Source organism: Hyaena hyaena, unplaced genomic scaffold, assembly GCF_003009895.1.
Source record: "Hyaena hyaena isolate Hyena2069 unplaced genomic scaffold, ASM300989v1 scaffold_1063, whole genome shotgun sequence".
In the NCBI taxonomy this organism is placed as follows: Eukaryota; Metazoa; Chordata; class Mammalia; order Carnivora; family Hyaenidae; genus Hyaena; species Hyaena hyaena.
This window is the reverse complement of record NW_024081688.1, coordinates 452,503-475,275: the sequence shown is the minus strand read 5'-3', so window position 1 is coordinate 475,275 and position 22,773 is coordinate 452,503. Positions and strand designations below refer to the sequence as shown.

Here is a 22,773-nt window from a genome sequence, read left to right as displayed (position 1 = left end):
ATGCAGTTCTGCTCACTGTGTGTACTGTACTACTCCACCTCTCTGTGTTTATTGAGCACATGTTAGTTCATCCCAGGGATATGAAGTTAGTACTTATGCTATATTCCTAAGAGTTTGTAGTTAATGGAAAACACAAATAAGCAGGTGATTAAATTGTCATGTGAAAATTGTCTGCTGGTGGCAAGCCTGGGGTGCATCTGGAGCCTGCACAAGGGGTACCTAATTGAAAAGTGGAGTGAGAGAATATCAGGAGAGAATCATGTGAACCTTAAAAGAGGAGTACAAAGTATTCAGGCATGCAGAGGTTGGCAGGTGGGCAGCTAAGTGGATGTAGGCATCCCAGACAGGTCAAGCAACACGAGGAGGAAAGCCCTGACTTGAGGGAGGAGATAGGCTGCAGTCCAGGAACCAGGATCCTGTATAGTAGTGTGCAGATGTGAGATGTAGGACTGAGAGGTAGATGAAGGTCTGCTCATGATAAGCTTTCTGTGTAGTATAGTGAAATTTGTCTTTATCCTGCAGACTGTTGGTGATCCATTGAAGGATTTTAAATAAGTAAGTGACATTATGAACTTTTTAAAGAACATTCTCCATGTGCATAGAGAATGGATTAAGAGAGAGCTAGACTAGAGACAAAAGGAGGCATCAGATAGAAGTACACAACTGTCGTGTAAGAATGAAGTGCTGAGGACTTTAACCGAAACAGAGGTGATGAAGGCAGAGTGAATGAATGGCAAGATGAGAGATGTTAGGGAGATGAGAAAGGCAGTATTTGGTTACCAGTTTGATGTGAGAAGTAGGAAGAAAAGAAGTAGTCCTTGATGACATCTAGATTCTTGGCCTCAAGTTGAGGAAGTAGGAGCAGGTTTGGGGCATTAGGAGAGAGGTAAAGAGGAAAAAATTGATTTCCACTTATAACTTGTTTAGTTTGTGATTCCCGAGGGTTGTACTCATGAATATCTTTCTAGCTCTCAGTGTATCCTGTCTGTGTCATACATTGAGCACATTGAATAACCTCTGTTTCAGTTGTTTGCATAATAAAATGGGGATAAGAATAGTGCCTGTCTGGCACAAAAATAGACACTCAGATCAGTGGAACAGAATAGAGAATCCAGAAATGGACCCACAAACATATGGCCAACTACTAATCTTTGACAAAGCAGGAAAGAATATCCAATGAAATAAAGATAGCCTCTTCAGCAAATGGTGCTGGGAAAACTGGACAGCAACATGTAGAAAAATGAACCTGGACCACTTTCTTACACCATACACAAAAATAAACTCAAAATGGATGAAATACCTAAATTTAAGACAGGACACATCAAAACCCTAAAGAAGAAGGCAAGCAAAAACCTCTTTGACCTCAGCCTCAGCAACTTCTTACCCAACATGTCTCCAGAAGCAAGGGAAACAAAAGCAAAAATAAACTGTTGAGACCTCATCAAAATAAAAAGCTTCTGCACAGCGAAGGAAACAGTCAGCAAACTAAAAGGCATTCAATGGAATGGTAGAAGATATTTGCAAATGACATATCAGATAAGGATTAGTATCTAAAATCTATAAAGAAGTTATCAAACTCCACACCCAATAATCCAGTAAAGAAATGGGCAAAAGACATGAATAGACACTTTCCCAAAGAAGACATCCAGATGGCTAACAGACACATGAAAAAAATGCTCAACATCACTTATCATTGGGAAATACAAATCAAAACCATAATGAGATATCACCTCACACATGTGAGAATGGCTAAAATTAACAACTCAGGAAACAGTAGATGTTGGCAAGGATGCAGAGAAAGATTTCTTTTGCACTGCCAGTGGGAATGCAAACTGGTGCAGCCACTCTGGAAAACAGTATGGAGGTTCCTCGAAAAGTTAAAAATAGAACTATCCTACAGTCCAGCAATTGTACTACTAGGTATTTATCCAAGTGATACAAGTATGTTGTTTGAAAGGGGGTACATGCATCCCAATGTTTATAGCAGCACTGTCGACAGTAGCCAAAGTATGGAAAGAGCTCAGGTGTCTTTCGACAGATGAATGGATAAAGAAGAAGTGGTATATATACACAATGGAGTATTACTTGGCAATCAAAAAGAATGAAATTTCACCATTTGCTACTATGTGGATGGAACTAGAGGGTATTATGCTAACGAAATTAGAGGAAGACAGCTATTATATGACTTCACTCATATGAGGACTTTAAGATACAAAACAGATGAACCTAAGGGAAGGAAAAATATTGTAAAAACAGGGAGAGGGACAAAACATAAGAGACTCTTAAATATAGAGAACAGACAGAGGGTAGCTGGAGGGGGTTGTGGGAGGGGGGATAGTCTAAATGGGTAAGGGGCATAAAGAAGTCTACTCCTGAAATCATTGCTACCCTAAATGCTAACTAAGTTGGATGTAAATTAAAAACAAAACAAGGGGCGCCTGGGTGGCTCAGTAGGTTAGGCGTCCGACGTCGGCCCAGGTCATGATCTCGCGGTCCATGGGTTTGAGCCCCGCATCGGGCTCTGTGCTGAAAGCTCAAAGCCTGGAGCCTGTTTCAGATTCTGTGTCTCCCTCTCTCTCTGCCCCTCCCCAGCTCATGCTCTGTCTCTCTAAAAAATAAATAAACATTAAAAAAAAACATACAAAGATACGAAGGATATTTTGGGAGCAAGTGGGAAGTGGGGATTGTATGTTAAATATTACTGAATCAATGTTAATTTATTGGGTGTGATAAAAAAAAGTGCCTGTTTTACCAGGACATAAACAAGTTTAAATGAATTAAGAATTAATACATACTTTTAGAATAATTAAGAAGAATTTAGAAGTCTTACAGAGTTTTTAGAATAACACCTAACATACAGTAAGCACTCCATATTGTATGTCTAGTATGTTTTTATGCCACCCACAAAAGCTTCTCCAAACTTCAGATTATAAGGGATCCATAGATGCTAAAATGTGTTTTCTTCCTCCATGGCATCTTCATTCTTCTCATGCCACTTTCTCAGCTTTTGCTAAAGGCAGGTAAACTGAGGGTCTAAGAGTTGGTTGTCCAACCTCCACTGTCCTTCTTGTTGAAGCCTGACTAGCTGTGTGCCCAGACTCAGAGTCTAGTTCCCATGTCCCACGTTCCCAAAAGCTGACATGCTCCTGATTATTGCCTCCTTAGCTCTTCTGTTAGGGTTCACTCAAAGGGAAATCCTTATGGTTCCTCTTAGGGACTAAGTTAGTCCCATAAGGTGATGCTGTGATATCACAAGAAATGCTTTCATAGAATCCCCTTAAAACAGCTAAGGCTGATTGAATATTCTTTGGTATGGTTTAGAATAAATAACTTCTTTGTGATGAGTATTCATTAAAAAAATTAATTGTACATTTAATGAGAGTATATATAAAGATTAGTCTTTTAAAAATATAATATTGAATATATTACTCATGCCATTTATTATATCCCCATGACCTATTTTAAAACTAGAAGTTTGTGGGGTGCCTAGGTGGTTCAGTTGGTTGAGCATCCAACTTTGGCTCGGGTCATGATCTTGCAGTTTGTGAGTTCGAGTTCTGCACTGGGGTGTTGCTGTCAGCGTAGAGCCCACTTGGACCCTCTGTCCTCTCTCTGCCCCTCCTCCACTCATGCACTCAGTCTCAAAAATAAACATTAAAAAAAAAAAAAAAACCCTAGAAGTTTATACCTGATTCCCTTCACCTATTTTGCCCCTAGCCTCCCTCTCCTCTACCACCAATCCATTCTCTGTATACATGATTCTGGGTTTTGTTTTGTTCTGTTTGTTTTGTTTTTTTAGGTTCTACATATAAGTGAAATTATATGGTATTTGTCTATCTCTGTATGACTTATTTCACTTATCTCAAGGTCCATCTATACTATTACAAATGGCCATATTTCATTCTTTTTTTTTTTTACCTGAGTAGTATTCCAGTGTGTGTGTGTGTGTGTGTGTTTGTCTGTGTGTGTGTATGTGACATCTGTAAATATTAGTCTTAAACTAACCAATATCTTGAGGTATATATGATTTTGGAGTCTCTAACATGGAGATAGTAGTTGAATTTAATGAGATTGAATGATTTCTCCCAAATTGTATGTGTAAAATTAAGAAAGACAAAGACTTAAAACACTAAGGAGTATCAAGCCAAGTTTGTAAAAAAGGGATCTGACTTACTCAGAGGTAAGCTGGTAAATGTTTAATTATTGGCATTCCAGAACAGAAAAAAAAATGACTTTAATATTAGCATTTCCAATGTGTAAATTTTCCCATTATGATTTGATTTCAAGCTGTCAATTTGGGATTACTGAAGGAAGTTGAGGACATGGGAACATCTAGCTCCTGGGGTGGTATCGTGCTCTTTTCTTATCCCCAAGATTCCAGTTCTCTGTACTTTCAGTGGTGCTATAGAATTCTAGTGCCAAGTATGGCTGTCTAAATAAGCATAAACTATTGGTAATGATGCTCTTCATGTAATACCATGTTATAGATGGCAGTGTATTTAGTCATTTTCTATAATCTATTGAGAGAAACTGAGAACCATAGGGTAGGTTGTTGGGTGTTTTGTGGTCCTGGTTTTGCTATGAATTTGAATGTACATTTTAAAGTAAATTTTGATTGCTAGGTGCTTGGGGCGCCTGGGTGGCTCAGTTGGTTAAGCATTCGACGTCGGCTCAGGTCATGATCTCACGGTTCTTGAGTTCGAGCTGTGCTGACAGCCAGCTCAGAGCCTGGAGCCTGTTTCAGATTCTGTTATCTCCCTTTCTTCCTGACTCTGTTCATGCTGTCTCTCTCTCTCTCAGAAATAAATAAGAGAAAAACATTAAAACTTTTTTTTTTAAAAACTTAAATTGCTAGGTACTTTAATGTTTCCTTTTTTAATCTCATTCAGCTTGCTTATTCCTGGAATAAATTGTTTTGTGGTGTGTGTGTGTGTGTTGTGAGGAACACTTCTTCCAGCCACCTTCATCCTCAGCTCACATCAAGCAGAGAATTTAGGTTAAAAATCACTTCTATGGGGCGCCTGGGTGGCTTAGTCGGTTAAGCGTCCGACTTTCGCTTAGGTCATGATCTCGCGGTTCGTGGGTTCAAGCCCTGCGTCGGGCTCTGTGCTGACTGCCAGCTCAGAGCCTGGAGCCTATTTCAGTCTGTGACTCCCTCCCTCTCTGACCCTCCCCTGCTCACGCTGTGTCTCTCTCTCTCTCTCTCTCCTAGAAATAAATAAAACATTAAAAAACAAAATCACTTCTGTGATCTACGATCTCAAGTGTCAGTGCCATTAAAAGGACCAAAATAAGAGAAATTATTCTCGTCAAAATAAGAGAAAGTATAACATTTAAATAAACATACTTGTAATTATGAAGTAGTCTTAGAATTATATAGATGACAGGAGTTCCTGGCATAGTTAATTATTTTTTTCATTATTAAGGTAATAAGATCAATAGGGAGATAGGAGTTTGGTTAGTGTGCAGTACCACAGTGTCTTTTCTTGTCATCTTTTTTTTCCAGCTTTATTGAGATATAATTGACAGATAGTGTTGTATAAATAAATGTAAGGTGTTACCTCATATTGATTTGATAAACATGTACTTGTATTTTGCAATATGATTACCACCTTAGCAATAGCTCATCACATAATTCCATTTCTTTTCGTGATGAGAACATTTGAGATATAATCCTAGCAGTTTTCAATTATATGATATATATTGTTAACTATATTCACAATAGTGTGCTTAGAATGTGTTCTTTAGAATGTGTTCATCTTCTTACTGGAAATTTGTCCCCTTTGATCAACATCTCTCTATTTCTCCTACCCTCCAGTCTCTGGTAACCACCATTCCTTTCTTCATATCTATGACTTGAGGGTTTTTTTTGTTTTTGTTTTTTGTTTTTAAATAAGATTTCATATATGGGTGATGCCATGTGGTATTTGTCTGTCTTTGACTTATTTCACTTAGGATGATACCCTAAAGGTCCATCCATGTTCTCCTATCTTACACTGAGGATAATTTTACTGCTGTTGTCGACATGACTATGATAGTGACAGCCACAGGTGATTACAACAGCCTTGCTCTTGGTGCTTGGGGTGCATCTGTAATTGAGACGAACATGGTCACAGTCCAGGGAGCTGGAGTTAAGACACCACTTGTGAGGAGAAATGACCAACTTTCAGGCCTAGAGTTGCCCAGGGCTGGTATTTGTTAAGATCAGGGTTGGTTCTGCAAACTCTAAGACCTAAGTCATGTTTTTCACTACCATATAGCTCAGTTAGATTTGTTTTGTGAGTACACACTGGATGTTCAAACCCTTGCTAGCTGTCTAGCAATTGGGTGTTCTCAGTGTGACAAGGTGGGGTGAAGATGTGGATGGATTGGTATGTGGGGAAAATTGTTCTTGGGAAATTTGGAGGATGTCTAACTGATGGTTTATCTGCAGTGTCACTTCATGTGTGAACACCACCGCTGAGTTTAGTAGTTTCGTTTTTCTTATTAGTAGCCCTAGAGAAATGAAGACATTAAAATGCATTCTGTGAGCCTTTGGTGATTTTTATCTGCTCACAGAAATCTTAGTTTTGCTGCTTTCATTTATTTTATTACGGATAGAATCATTCAGTTATCAAAGAGTTATGAATTCCCCAGATTTTATTGTGTATGGAATTAAATTCACAATTCAATAACAGTTTATGGATAGAAGTTATTTTTAATTAAAATTATGATTTGTCTATGTGCACATGTTAAAATTCTCCATACCTACATTTCTGTACAAATCATAATTTTGTAGTCTTAATTTCTGCCTATTAAATTTGCTCAATAAAATATTTAATGATAAGTGAATTTTTTACTTGTACATGTTTTCATACTTTTTAGAGGAGTTAAAATTATTAGTCGTTTTTTTATTACCTTTAAAATACAACGAGTAAAACTCTTATAGCTTTGTCCCAAGTTCTTTTACTGTACACACACAAAAAAAGTGCTTGGTAGTTTAATATCCACAGCCCACCAATTTGTAATCAGCCTTTTAAAACTATTCAATCGCATTTATGTATCTTTTCATTTATGAAGCCTCAAGTCACGAAGTTTATATTTTTAAATGATAAATACTTAATAGTAATTTTCTTTGAAGAAAAATGTTTTAACCTTACCTTTAATCAGATTTCAAATATTCATTTAGCCACCATTATGTGGTTTGATGGGAGGATGGGAATATATTTTTTCTCATCTTACAGAAATTTAGTATTCTTCATTAAAAGTATGTGGGGGAAAAAGGCTATCTTGACAGAGTTTTTATATCAGGTCTTTAAAATTTCAACAGAATTTCAACATTATTTAGATAAAACAATTATGTTACAAAGACAACTTTTAACAGGATCAGGCCACCCACAGTGTGGACTAGGGAATATGGCATGCAAGCCACCCAGTGAGACTGAGGTAACTTTTTCATCTTTGCTTAAAGTATAGTCAGTAGACCAGATAATGTAGAAACTTTTTATGAGCAGCGATCAAATAGCCAAAAACAGTTACCGTTTTTCTCTCCCTTCTTTGTGGTTAATTAAAAATAATTCACAAATTGAAAAAGTTAAACTATTTTTTGTACATAGTTAATTTTTCTGTAGATAAGCAACTCTGTCATTATAGTGATTTGTATAGTTTGAAGACTTTTATATATGTTTTATATATACATAGTGTCCAGTTTGTGTATAGTTTGAATTAGCTGATTTAAGAAGCAAGTATTTATTAATGATATGTTAAAATTTGTCATTTAAATTGCTTATGTAATTTTTGTGCCTGCTGCATGAACAGAAGACAGTTTTACCAAGAAATAGAATTAGTTCTAGAATACTTATTTTTAACAACTTTGCTTAAAAATATTTTTCTTGTTTTATTACCATATAATGTGGATATTAAATCCAATCCAGAGAATTTATCTAGTGTAGTTAACATGTGCATGTGTGTGTTTTAACCTATTATCTGAACTAATGAAATAATCTAAGGACCCATAATTGATATAAAATTTGGAAGAGTAGCTAAAATAGATGTAGGATCACATTAGCAATTTTATTTGGGCCTGGCAAATATGGTTATTTTTAATTGGATACTGTTTTTAATATACAAAAGAACTTATTTGTGGGCAAAGTGGAAATGTCTTTTAGCAAACCATAAAAGATCTCCAATATAACTAACTTTAAAAAAAAACCTGTTGAGTTTTAATGTAAAGCTACATTAGCAACCTAACATTTTGTTTTATCTAAGCTTCTCTTGGTCTTTCTAAAATAGGAGCAAGTAATACTGCAGACACATTATTTCAAGAAGTATTAGGTCGAAAGGACAAGGCAGATTCCACTAGAAATGCACTCAATGTGCTTCAGCGATTTAAGTTTCTCTTCAACCTTCCTCTGAATATTGAAAGGAATATTCAAAAGGTAGAGTACATATTTATGTACCCATGGTTATGATGTCATAAATTTTAAAGTTATTGAGATAATTTTTTATCGTGACCAAATGTGTTCATGATACTTTACTGACAGTCTCCAAAATGTTTCTTTATTTTAAAGGGTGATTATGATGTGGTTATTAATGATTATGAAAAGGCCAAGTCACTCTTTGGGAAAACGGAGGTGCAGGTTTTCAAGAAATGTAAGATTTGTTTATTACTTTTGGATCTTCTACTTTACTTTTACAGGAAGAATGTAGAATACATTCTGCAGAGAAAGTTATTTGCATTTTAATTTTTGTTTATATGGTGTTCTTTTTAAAATGAAAAACAGTTACTTCAAAAATAACATGGCTTTTCTTACCAAGATGTAGTGAAGATGGACAACTGCGGCTATAGGATAAGTTAGTCTTATACATTCTGTACCTCTTCTTAACCATAAAGCTATTAAAAAAATCTTTTTTTACTGGAAAGAATCAATTATAGATATTTTGTAGAGATCAAAACTTATATTTTAATCTTCCCTCAGAAAAACCATTATGTTTATGAATTCTAACCTTATTTTAAAGTGAACTAATACAACTTTTGAAATTATCTCTAATACAAGAGTTACAAAAATTTTTTAAAAACCTAAAATGTCTTTTGATAATGCCTTATCAACTAGGAGAATTATCTTAGGGCTTTATTAAATTCTAAATGAAATCCATAAGGACTCAGAAAACTTAATTTCATTTTTTTATTGTGGTAAATTTACTTGCAATGAAATGCACAAATGTTACTTACATATTCAGTGAGTTTGACAAATGCACGTATCCCGTATAACCCATACCAGAAAGTTACCTTGCGCCTCTTTTTAGTCAACTCTTGTCCCCCAACGCAGTCACTTTTCTACTTGCCATAATTTGGTTTTAAGTCTCCATTTTGTAAATCTTATATGTTCTTTCCTTTTTAAATAGATTATGCTGAAGTAGAAACACGGATTGAAGCTTTAAGAGAATTACTTCTGGATAAATTGCTTGAGACACCATCAACTTTACATGACCAAAAACGTTATATAAGGTAAAACTTTTCCAAGAATTTTGACAAATCACATTTATCTGTATATTACTAGATGCATCATTTGGGGGAAATTAGGAGATTGATGAAATGGTGAAAGGGAAGATAAATAGAAATTTAGTGGTATCCAGTATCGGACACCAAAATTCTTTTGTATACTAACAAATTTGGGAGTATTCAGAGCAAGAAAATTCTGGTTGTTTGGGGCAAGAAAAAGTGGCCCCATTGTTTGGTCTTTCTTCCTCTTGCTCAACAAGGGTTTACCTAACCTAGCAGGGTAGTGTGGGTGTTGCACTCTGTGAGCACCCAGAGATCATAGGCAGGGGGCTCCCTGTATGCTTTAGAGCACAACACCATCACATTCTTGGTGGGAAGTTCTTCGTGCCACAAGAGTGGGCTCTGTCTCAATGGTAGAGAAAATTCTGAAAGGTTTTAGTATTGAAAAGAAAAAATAAATAAATTTTAAAAATTGCAATAATATGAAAAGTGATGGATACCACAAGGTACGATGAGGAAAAGGCCTTAGAAGGAAGCATAGCATAATGGTAACTGGCTATTCTCTTTGGGTGACTTACTTGTATTCTTTTTTCAGTTTCTTTTTCTGAGATGACATGATAACACAATCTACATCTCCGGGTAGTTGTAAAGATAATCTAAAAATACATTTAAGGATTTAATACAGCACCTGGAACATAAGTAGTCAATATATTTCACACATATATAATATTTATACCAGGATTTGGAGATAGAGCATATGTTATAATCTTTTTATATCTATGATTTTAAAATATTAACATTATTTTTTTTGAATGTGGCCTTTTTCTCAGAATAAGCTACTATCCAAACTTAATGCCCTCTCTTTAATTAGTGAAGTTTTTTGAGTATTCAGTACTTCTAAAATAATAGACTGAATCTATGGATACATTTGGCTGTTGTTACCATATGACCATTGAAAATTATTTCCAGGTATGAAAAGAAGGTCTGGCCTAAAAGCTGCTGTGTTTGCAGTGGTGGTGGGAACAGCAGTCTACACTTAGACTTGTGATCTTGTTGATTCAGGAGAATAGTAGCAACATGATCCATTGTCATTTTCAGCACATTTGTGTTACTAAAGAGGAAAGGGAAAGGAGGCTTTAGTAGGGGAGTAGAGAGTACTAACATTGATTATTGCCACTACCTGGAGTCTGTAGTACACCTGGGCTTCATGTTAGGTGTGCTATGTATATAATTTCTAATCCTCACAGCCACCATGCAGAGACATTTGTCTGATACCCATTGTATAGCTGAGGAACCTGAGCCTCAGACTTCATTCTTGCTCAGTGCACAAAGCAAGGAGTAGGATTCCTCTGTTTGTCTGCTTTCAAAGCTTATCTTTGCTTTTCTCTAAGCTGTGTTCATATAGGAAAGAAGGTGGGATTTTTCTGGCTTGTGGAAATCTAAAGCTAGAAATGAACTGTATATATGTTAGTCCTCCTGCTTTTTTTTTCTTTGTCTTTTGTTTTCTTTTTTTTTTTTTTTTTTCCCTTTACATGTAAAGAAAAGCTCTAGGAAGGTTAATCTTCTTGTCCAGGAATACACAGCTGGATAGCATCTTGTTGCCTGTGTTCCACCATGCTACTTAATTTTGCTTTGCATTTTATGTTTATGCTATGAAATTTGCCAATAGTAATATGTTACACCTTATTGAATGTACACAGCTTTCAAGAGTGAATTACCCTTTATATACATAACATGTAGTTCTTTAATCTACTGATTTTATTTTAAAGATGGCCTATTTAGGTGCTTTTTTCCTGTCATATAAAAGGGGCAAAGAACAAGAATGTCAACAAAAATGTCAATTAGTTTACTTATTTTGTAGTCATTATTTTTAGTGCTTTGAGAAGACACTGAGCAATTAATTCTGTTATCCTTCTTAAATTAAGGTTTTAGTTAATAAACAGGGAAAATATCATCATAACCAGGTCAAGTATCTATGGGACTTTAGCATCTATGATGATAGGTACTGTGAACATTAAGAGGGGATAAAGAGAGCTTTATCATCAGCAAAGCATATCTTTATTAGTTCTCTTCATACTCAGAAGTTTTGCATGGTATGATTGAAAATAAAATTACTACTGTATTTTATTTTTGTTCATTATTTTATATAATTAAAAACTTGATTAGTTTCACTCTTCTTATGTTGTCTTGATTCTAGTACCTTTAGTGAGAAGGAAAGTTATGTCATATATACTTCTTTCCATATGAATGTGATCCTATCCCTGGTAATTGTTAAAAATCATGTTAGAATATGGCTAAAAAGTTTAGTTCTTAAATTATAAAATACTGAGGCTGTGCTTATAATTAGCATTCTTTACCCCTCTAAAAAATCTGTTAAGTGTTCTTTGAGAACACAGTTTTAGAAGAAATAGTAGTTAACATGTGGCATGTTTTAAACAAAGATCTTTGAAATGAAATACAGTTGACTGTTGAACAGTGTGGGGGTTGGGGCACCAACCATCTGCCCAGTCAAAAATCCACGTATAACTTGACTCCCCTGAAACTTAACTACTTACAGCCTAATGTTGACTGGAAGCCTTACCAATGACACATGAACAGCCGATTAACACATTTTGTGTTACATACTCTGTTCTTATGATAAAATAAGCCAGAGAAAAGAAAATGTTATTGAGAGAATCATAAAGAACATAAAGTACATTTATGGTACAGTACTTAAAGAAAACTGTATATAAGTGGACCTGCACAGTTCAAACCTGTGTTGTTCAAGGATTAGTTGTACTTATTGTTTACTACAAAAGAAAAGAAATTTATTCTAGCCATTTAAGCAAGGAAAAGCTTACCACACATTATACTTTTGAACTGCAACACTGTAGAATTTCTGAGAGAACACATTTATCTTTATATAACAGTTAATGTAATACCCATTAATAAGGTGCTGTAAAGGGTTATTATTAAATTTTGCAAGGACCTAGGCAACATACTACAGAAACTTACAATTTTAAAAGTTATTAAACAAAAGAGTATATTAATTTCTCTTGCTGTATTGAGCTCTTGTAATGGACCCTTTGTATTCCTATTAAGTAGTTTAAAAATTAAAAAGAAGCAGCTTTCCTAAAAGAGTATTCCTATATTTTACCACTGACACTATTTAGTGTCACTATTAGTGAGGATGAATGAAAGTGTTAGGAGAAAGTATTATAGAAGTATTTGGAAGCAAAACAAACCTACCTAAGGAGAATGCTAAGACAAATTATCCCCAACAAGAAAGAATAAGATCACATGATTTTTTAAAAGAAATGACATAGTGTACTCTTTGTCATATTTATATTCCAGATGAGAAAAGAGGAGAAAGCTTTGTGTGAGAGAATGAATCAGATTGGGTTGAAATATTTATGCCAGGCCAAATGTGTTTTGTTAGATTGTAGTTTTATTCTTGGCTGCTGTTAATTGATTTGTTCTTTCTCAACACAGGCATAGCCTATTTGCAGCCTGTAAATAGACGTTTAGGGAAAGGGAAAAGGGCCAGCTCTTGGGCTGACTTTGAAGCAGTTCTATACAGTGTGAGCCATACTGTTCAAAGGGCCCTTCTGGAGGATGAGCCTAGGCTCTGCTCAGAACCCAGGCTATCTACATTAGTTTGTGAAGGTCTGGGTAGAAAGTTCCTCAATGTGATGTCAGATGTCTCAACATTTTTATTTATTGCTTATTACAAAATGTTTCTCCTCTAGTCAGCTGCTAATTGAGATGTCTGTGAGTTAGGAAATACCTAGTACTGGAGGAACGTGGAAGAGAAGCCTCTGGTGTATCCCTCAGTGATTAGGATAGAGTCACTGCTTGTAACCATTCATTAAAATTTATCATTGAACAAAATTCTTTAACCTCAAGGCAACAGACAGCTATGGTTTAAGAATAATTTCAAGACAATAAATTCAGCTTTGGAGTTGCTTTAATTGGATTTAACTTATTGCAGTAGTACCCACCTTATCTGCAGTTTCAGTTGTGCGATTTCAGTTACCTGCAGTCAGCTATGGTCCAGAAGCAGATGATCCTCCTTCTGAAGCGTAGTCAGGTCAGTAGTAGCTTAGTGCTACATCTCAGTGCCTACATTATTCCCCACACTTCATTTCCTCACGTATGCATTTTATCATCTCACATCATCACAAGAAAGGTGACTACAGTAAAAAATTTAGAGAGAGAGCAACACCGCATTCACATAACTTTTATTACAGTATATTATAATTGTTTTATTTTTATCAGTTATTGTTAATCTCTTATTGTGCCTAATTTATAAATTAAACAGTCATATACACACACACACACACACATATATATATATATATGAAAAAACCGACTACATTTAGGGTGCAGTACTGTCCATGGTTTCAAGCATCCTGCTGAGGGTCTTGGATCATATTCCCCCTTTGGATAAAGGGTGACTACTGTATGTTTATGTATTTTGTGATGGCCGAGGGCCAAATCTTAAGTAATATTTGTCAGAAATTTTTCAAATGAAATGTATTTCAGTTGTCATTCTGTGTTTGGATGTTTTATTGTACAAAGATGTTAAATGTTTTAAGAATTGTTTAGAAACTAAGAAAAATGCCCACCTATACTACATTTTCTAAAGAAATATTTAGTAGAGTTCAACTTCAGAGGTATTTATTGTCACCAAATCTCTTGTAATAAAATATCCTATTAGGTTGTATAGAAAATGGTGTCACACTGCCATCTAGTGGCCATATTTCAGACCAGAAAGGAATAAAATAAAATAGAAATCAAAAGAATATTCACTAAGTGTCCTCTGCTGGCTCCCACTTGTGTTTTCTATAATGACTGAGAACTAAGTATGGAAACACTCTGTGAACTAAATATAAATATAAATTTAAGTTCTCACTGAGTTTTTAAGATTATTGCAAGTTGTATTTGTCTTCTTGGTTTTTTTTTATAAAGTCCTAAAAAATACAGTTTTATTGTTTATTTTTGCATGAAATGAAATTTGAATATATTTCATTTAGAACTAAATAAACAAGACTCTTTAAAGAGTTCCTGGGAGGCTCAGTTGGTTATGCGTCCAAGGCTCAGGTCATAATTTTTGGCTCATGGTTTGTGAGTTTGAGCCCTGCGTCAGGCTCTGTGAGGAGGGTGCAGATCCTGCTAGGATTCTCTCTTTCTCCCTCTCTCGCTGCCTCTCTCTCTCTTCAAATAAATAAACAAACAAACTAAAAAAATTAAGTGTTGAAGACTAATGTTAACAGGTGCTTTTACTAATTGATAAAATTTTGGTTTTTCTTATTTTCTTTAATGTTTGTTTATTTTTGAGAGAGAGCATGAGGTGGATAGGGGCACAAAGAGAGGGAGAGAGAGAATCCAAAGCCGACTCCATGACTCTGTAGAGCCAGATGTGGGGTGCAAACTGACAAAACTGCAATATCATGACCTGAGCTGAACTCAAATGCTTAACTGACTGAGCCACCTGGGCACCCCTACAAAATTTTAGGTTTTCTTGAGAAAAGGAATGATTTTTAAAAATGTTAGCTTTCTTTTTGTCCTTATTTGTGGCTGTACAGAGGAAGCCTACTTGGTTAATCTTGCCCTTGTTTTTTTCAGGTACCTGTCTGACCTTCATGCACCAGGTGATCCTGCTTGGCAGTGTATTGGTGCCCAACACAGGTGGATCCTTCAGCTCATGCACAGCTGCAAAGAGGGTTATATACAAGATTTGAAAGGCAAGTCTGCTTCTCTTCTAGTGCATGATGCCCTTCCTTATTGTCAGTTTAATATTTGGAAATGCTTAATGATTAAGGGAATGATTGATTAATTTTTTGGATTTTTTTACCTGTTTTTTTTGTATTGTTTTGTTTTGTTATTGCTCCTGGTTAGTATTATACCTGAGTAAATAACAAAACAGGAGGCAAGGGAGAAAACTCTTGATATGCCTATTTTTATGGTTGACACCCAGTGTTGACAAAGGTTTGCTTTAGGGAATAATTAAACTTTTATTAAGGGAAGGAACATGTTGTTGTAGAAATATTAATTTTTAATAATTGGTGGTAGTTCACTCACTATTCATCAAATATATGTTGAGTCCCACTATGTGCCAGGTACTATGCCAAGTACAGATGGTGTTAAACACTTAACTAACCAAAGATGAAATTGTTGACAAGTGATATAAAGAAATAATCATATTTTGAGGGAGGAGAATGGAGGGGATGGCACATTTAGGAAGGTGTCTCAGAGAAGGCTCCATGTTCTCTAAGAATTAGAAGAATGAGAAGTAGCCTACTGGGCTGACTCTATTCTGAAAAAGTAAAAATCCTTTATGAAGGCCTTGAGGTAACTTTTAAAGGAAGAAGTCACAGGTGCATTCAGATGCAGGTTTATCAACCTTTATTTGTATAATTCTATCATTCCACAGGTATTGAATGTATCAGTGCCTACTATGTGTTGGTCACTATTGGGTGCTAAGGATACAGTGGTCAGCATGGCAGACAGGGGCCTGGCTCACATGAGACTTATAAAATAGTGGGGGGATATGGACAGAGAAAGTAGACCGGACTAGGAGATTACAGTGTTACTTCCTAAGCCTGGGAAGTTCCTAGTGCCGTGGTAGTAGGACTTAGGAACAGCATTTAATTCATAGTTTTGAGGTCATAGTGACATTCCAAGATCTGAAGAAAATAACACTTATATTGAGATTTAAATGATATCTGTATGGACCAGTTGAAATAGAGGAAAGGAAAGGAAAGACCACTCCAGGAAGAGAAAACAGAATGAGCACAGGGCTTCAAGCAAGAGATAGCCAGTGGATTCTCTGTGGCTGGAGCTTAGTGCACAATCAAAATGGCAAGAGTGGGGGCCAGGGTTAGGAGGTGCCAGGTCTTGCATGGTCTTTGTTGCCACTTCAAGGGATTTGGAGTTGATCTAGAGGACATTGGGCTGACAATTACAGGTCCAAAGACGCATTGAGACCTAGTTTTTGGAAGACTCCTCTGGCTTCCATGTAGTGAATGGATGAGAGGGATCAAGAATGAACACTGAACCTGGTTAGGAGGCTGCTATATTGATTCAGGCATCTTGCCTTACATGGAGGAGGTGGATATGGAGAAAGAGACAGATTCAAGAGCTGTTCAGAAACAGGAATTGATAAGAGTTGGTGATTGAAGAATGAAGGGAAAAAGGGGTCAAGGGTGACTCCCAGATATCTGATTTCAGCAATTAGTTAGGACGATGACACCATTGAGTTAGGGAGCATTGAGGAAAAAACTTATTTTTTTCCCCTTTTGTTTGGGCAGAATGATTTGGAGTAGTCTGACATACAAGGGAAGATATCCAATAGGTAGTTTGGATTTATAGAGCAAGAGATATGGATGTGATCTGTGTGTAGATGGTCCCTGGGAGTTGATGCATTCACCCAAGAAGATGAAAATAGGAGAAAGTTTAGGGCAAAATTCTGGGACACAATATTTACAGGGCTGATAGAAGAGACAAAGAAGGAGTGGTCTGCTGGGGTAGGAGGAAAGCAGAGCGTATCATGTCATGACACCACAGAGAAGAGTGATCAGCAAGGATTTTAAGACAAAGAATAAGATGAACAGATGTCTTTTAGATTCAGTACTGAGGCTATTGTTGGTGACCTTGGTAAATGCAGTTTCAGTGGCATGCGATGCCAAACAGATTATATAAATATAAAATAAATATGGCATAGTGATACTTACAAGGCAAGGTTTCCAGAAGGAATAAGTGAAGTAACATAACAGTCCTGTAACAGAAGGAAGTATAATGGAGAGGTCACAGTTATTTGTTTATAGCTTCATTTTATCATGAATTACTTGGCTTGGTTTTGAGTACTTCCCAGCTGTGATTTTGTTCCTTTATAGATATTTAGGAAAACCCAAATATCTCTTTATTGATGCCACATGAAAATTTCTGTTAATGTCATTAATTACTTTAAAGGTTTAGCAGGTAAAAATGACCTCAAATAATATACATAGTCTGTAGTCTTTAGAGATATTTAAAGGGCCTTACACATTTGTTTATTGAGTGTACTTTATTAGCCAGGACTCACCCTTGAATGCCCATCAGAATTATCTGGATGTTTTTATAAAGACTGTCAATTCCTGGCCTCTACTTCATTCCTACTGATATTTTAGAATCTCTAAATCCAGGCATTAGTATTTTTTTTAAAGCTCTCAGATGATTCAGGAATAGGCTGGATTAATAACCGTGCATTACATGCTGTGTTAGGGACTGGAAGCACAGTGGTGAGCAAGGTGACATGGTCTCTGACCTCTTGGGGCTTATAGTCTAGTGGGAGAGACATATATTTTTAAAAGCCACATAGAATTGTGAAAAAACATCATAAAGTAGGGAGTATAGAATTCTACTTCAGTCTATTGAGGAGGAGGTTTTCTAAAGGAGATGATATTTCCATTGAGTTTAAATGATAAATAGCAGTTATCCAGTTAAAGAAGTGTAGAGTAGCCCAGATTCCTAGGAGGTGCTCAATATTGTCACCCTAATCCTCAGTCCACTAAATGGTTAACAAGTACAGTAATGATATTCACCAGATACAAAGAGGATATGTAGTCTAAGGATTTTCCTACTTAGTCTTATAAGAGACATCTGATTGTGTAATTTGGTTATGAAAATATTTTAATTTTTGGGATGTACGTAATTTATGAAGACAACATGTAGACTATTTGAAATTGGAAAAGTACCATGAAATTTCACATATCTGAACACCTAATAACACATATTGTTACATCCTTAACTGAAATATCTGATAACCAGTATTCTGTTGCCAAAGGTCTGAATCTTTCCTGAAGATAATGAGACACGCTTTTACCTGATGAATTCTTTCCCTGTCATCTTGATATTATGCATCACTATATGTATTTATCTAGAACTGGTTAAAATCAGTATATCTGAAAAAAAGTGATGATAGCTTATGTATAACTGGAGCCCTACCTTTGAAATTCACTGACCAAACTTGTGCAGAACTTGCTCATCACTTGTATTCGTGAAATAATGAAAAGAATGTATGTTAAATAGATCCATATGTTAGTGATGAGCTTTACCTAGAGTTATTTTCATAAGTTGGTCTTTTTGTTAGGAAGTAAAAACATAACAATTTACAGCTCTTTGAACTTACTCCATAGATTTTATAACTGTACAAGTTAAATTTGCTAAATATATTAGTCACATATTTATAGGTTATGTTTTAATTTTTCTCTGACATTTAAAAGAACATGCTTAATTGCCCCCTTTTAAAAAAAATTTCAGAGGTGCCTGGGTGGCTCAGTCAGTTAAGCATCCGATTTCGGCTCAGGTCATGATCTCATGGTTTATGGGTTTGAGCCCTGCGTCGGGCTCTGTGCTGATGGCTAGCTCAGAGCCTGGAGTCTACTTCGGATTCTGTGTCTCCCTCTCTCTCTGACCCTTTCCTGCTTATGCTGTCTCTGTGTCTCTGTCTCTCTCTCTCTCTCTCTCTCTCTCTCTCTCAGAAATAAATAAAACATTTTGAGAGACAGAGAGAGAGTACGAGCCGGGCAGGGGCAGAGACAGAGGGAAACAGAATCTGAAGCAGACTCCAGGCTCTGAGCTGTCAGCACAGAGCCTGATACAGGGCTCGAATCCATGAATGATGAGATCATGACCTGAGCCAAAGTCGGATGCTTAACTGACTGAGCCACCCAGCCTCCCCTTAACTGCCCTCTTGTATTGTCAGCAAATACTACTAATATAAACAGTGTAGATAATCCTAACATGGAAGAGCCTTTTACTTGTAAAATTGATGTGTTCCTTGAGCTCATATTAGGATGAGTTTCTATGAAGTTATTTTGCAGAATTCCAAACGTATTTAAAAGCAGAAAGGATGATAAAATAACCTCCAATGTACCTAACTTTGTTTCAGCAGTTATCAATTCATAGCCATTCTTGCTTTATCTGTACCCTTACCTGCTTTTTAGCTCCCCTCACCCTGAATTATTTTTGAAGTGGGTCATATCACTTCATAATTATTTCAATATGTAATTTTCAGAGATAAAAATGCTTTTTAAAAACTGTAACCAAAACACCATTATCATTACCTAAGTTATTAATGATTTCTTAATATCAAATATTCAGTTAGTCTTCAAAATTCAGAATCAGTTTGATGTGTCTTTCTAAGTACACTGATACCTTAGCTTTTTAACTTATACTCAGCGGAAAGGCAAAGGACATAAAATGTGGCATAGATATAGTCTGAACATGTGTTTCCTAGAATGGAAAAATTAGCCATTAGTAAAAGATGGCCCACTGTGGCCATTTTGCACTTAGCTGCTGTTCTGGTTGCTTTCATTACTGCATGTATATGTCATTGGACACATGTTAGTTCTTATATACGTGTAATACACATTTACTACATTCACACAGATAATGTAATTGCATATAGTATAGGTGTGTGAATGTGTGGATGTGTTTATATAAAATATTTGTCTTAATTAGAAGTTTGCCAGGAATAAGCTGTTTCTTCATGGTGGACTTTCAGTTGATATTTGAGTGTCTAAATTATATATAAGTGTAAGGTTATATGGAGGAGGTCTCCTAAGTATCATTTGAATTTTTTATTGGCTGTCTTCTCATAATTATGTCATTTTAGAAATGGAAAAAACCTGGGATATTGTCTAGTTCAACTGATGACTTTATATCTATTGTGCATGTCAAGAAGGTATCTCAGAGAGTGACAACCCAGCTTCTTCTTGTCCTGAATAGGGGTGGAAGTAGTGAGCAGTTTACATTTCTCCCCATTCTACCAGACTGTACTCCTTTTAGACCAGTGAACCAGTGAAGTAGGACAGCAGGTTCTCTGTATTGTATTGTAGGAACAAATATTTCATCAAACAGGATTTCTGAAGATGATGAACATGGTGATGCCTGTATTTCATCTGGCACTTCATTATGAAGTTTCATTGTTTTTATTCTGGTATTCTCGGCGTCCTGTTTTTGGAATGAAACCTTATTGCATTCTAAATCTAAAAAAATGAATTGTAAGTTCCTCTATTATAATATCTGTACTTTAACTTTTAACACTGGATAAATGTTAAATGGTTGTAAGAGAAATGGTTGTAATTGTTTAAGTAAACCTTCAGGCAGAGAACAATAGTCAAGAACAGAGACAGTCCTGTGAAACAAAATATAATTTTAAATAGACTATAAATATTTCAGACAGGAAAAGGTTTCTTGGTATCTTTTTAAGTTGGTTTTTGTGCATTAATTTAAAGAAATCTAATTAACATAATTAAAAAAAAATTTTTTTTAATGTTTTATTTATTTCTAGGAGAGAGAGAGAGAGAGAAAGAGAGAGAGACAGCGTGAGCAGGGGCGGGTCAGAGAGAGAGAGTCACAGACTCTGAAACTGGCTCCAGGCTCTGAGCTGGCAGTCAGCACAGAGCCCGATGCGGGGCTCGAACCCATGAACTGCGAGATCATGACCTGAGTGAAAGTCGGACGCTTAGCCGACTAAGCCACCCGGGCGCCCCAACATATAATTTTTTTAAGCCTTAAAGCCTTTACACGGTGGTTTGAGGGAAAAAAATGTTAATTGTATTTAGTCTTCTGGTCTTCAGAGAAAATTTCATAAGCAAAGATGGTGATGGATTTTCAGAGACAGCAATCCTATATTAAAAATGTCGCCTTTTCTCAAGAAAGATTCTTTTGTATAGCAGAGCTATTCTTTTGTTAGCAGAGCTAGATCATAAGGTTGATATTCTTATGAACAGTGCATTAGATCTTTCTCTGAATCCCAGTTTTTAAGGTAATAACATATGCTGGACTTAGTGGATGGTGTCTTGCAGGTTATAAACACTAGGACTCAGAATAAGAGATTACCATTGTACCTTAAACATGCTTTGACATTTATTCCCAAATATTCCTCACTGGTTTTCCCTGACCTATCTCTATAGCACAAATATAACTTTTAGTTTTTCTAAGGGGAGACACAGGGGAAAAAAAACCAAGCATAAAAATTAATAATTTAAAAACTCATCCTAGCTTAAATACTAAAGGAAGAGTTTGATTGCTTTTTTTTCCCCCCAGCCTAAACTGGTTAGCCATTTTGCTACTATTGCCCTGTATTCACAGCAGCTCTATGTCCTGAATTGTTGTAGACAGAAAACTTTTACCACCTTATATGAAGTGTCATTCCTCTCTTAAAATTCCTGTGAAACAGGTCCAAAATTAGACTAAGTGTTCAGGTTTCCTGTCAGGAAAAGCCTTTGGTTAGCCCCCTACTGACATTCTCAAACAGGATTTTTAAAGGTAGCCTTCAAAGGTGTTTTTTTCTTTGTTCTGAAAATGAATTTAACTCTTAAAATATATGCCAGCAATATCTAATAACTCAAGGGAAAAGGCATCAGCCTACTCATAGAGTAATTATTCCCTTCTTTCAGGTATGAATTTAAATAGGACTTCCCCAAAGGACGTATTAGAGTATGGGCGTAATCAGGGACATTTAGAATAGGAGCAATAGCTTTAATAAGCAGCAGATTCTTTAAAATAGTCACACCACAGAAGAAAATACATTTATATGCGGCTCCGGTTCTCTGTTTTTTTTTTAAATTTTTTTAAAAAAATTATTTCTGAGAGAGAGGGACAGAGAGACAGCGTGAGCAGGGGAGAGTCAGAGAGAGAGGGAGACACAGAATCTGAAGCAGGCTCCAGGCTCTGAGCTGGCTGTCAGCACAGATCCTGTCTCGGGGCTGGAACCCATGAACCGTGAGATCATGATCTGAGCCGAAGTCGGGCACTCAACTGACTGAAAACTTAGAGATGATATGTCGTACTTGAAAAGTTTGTTCTGAATCATCACGGATCTATTATGGAAGAAAAAGTATTAAGAATAGAGGCTTTGCTAAATATCTACTCTCAATTTTTTCAAACACTGAGCAGATTATTGATTACTTGCTGAAATGAGAATGTTTATGTTTATCTAATGATCTTAAGATATAAAAGGCTATATTTTCAAGCTTATAAAATAAAATGCGTAAAATATATTTTAAGAGTTTTGTTCAATTTTCCGAATTTATACTGTAACTAAACTGTATTTGATATTTAAAAAGTACACCTATGAACTTTGTGTACATAATTTGTGTGTGTGTGTTTGTATACACACTTTTAATTAGTGGAGTTAATATAATTCTGGTATTTTTGTAATGTAGGTTTAAGTAAATTTCCTGTACTCTAGATTAAATTGCAACCTCTATAGGAAATAGGCAGATTAATCAAATTTTCTATGGAACTATAAAAATATTTCC

General features: G+C 35.8%; 1 protein-coding gene across 5 annotated transcripts in view; it reads left to right on the top strand.

Moving 5' to 3' along the window:
* EXOC2 (exocyst complex component 2) overlaps positions 1 to 22,773 on the top strand; it is a 317,437-nt gene that overhangs the window by 86,954 nt on the left and 207,710 nt on the right. For all 5 annotated transcript variants that reach the window (XM_039222094.1, XM_039222095.1, XM_039222090.1 and 2 more), the window contains 4 exons: positions 8,272 to 8,417; positions 8,550 to 8,631; positions 9,385 to 9,487; positions 15,089 to 15,207. In XM_039222094.1, coding sequence (XP_039078025.1) covers positions 8,272 to 8,417; positions 8,550 to 8,631; positions 9,385 to 9,487; positions 15,089 to 15,207 — 450 coding nt within the window. The remainder of the gene's footprint in view (positions 1 to 8,271; positions 8,418 to 8,549; positions 8,632 to 9,384; positions 9,488 to 15,088; positions 15,208 to 22,773) is intronic.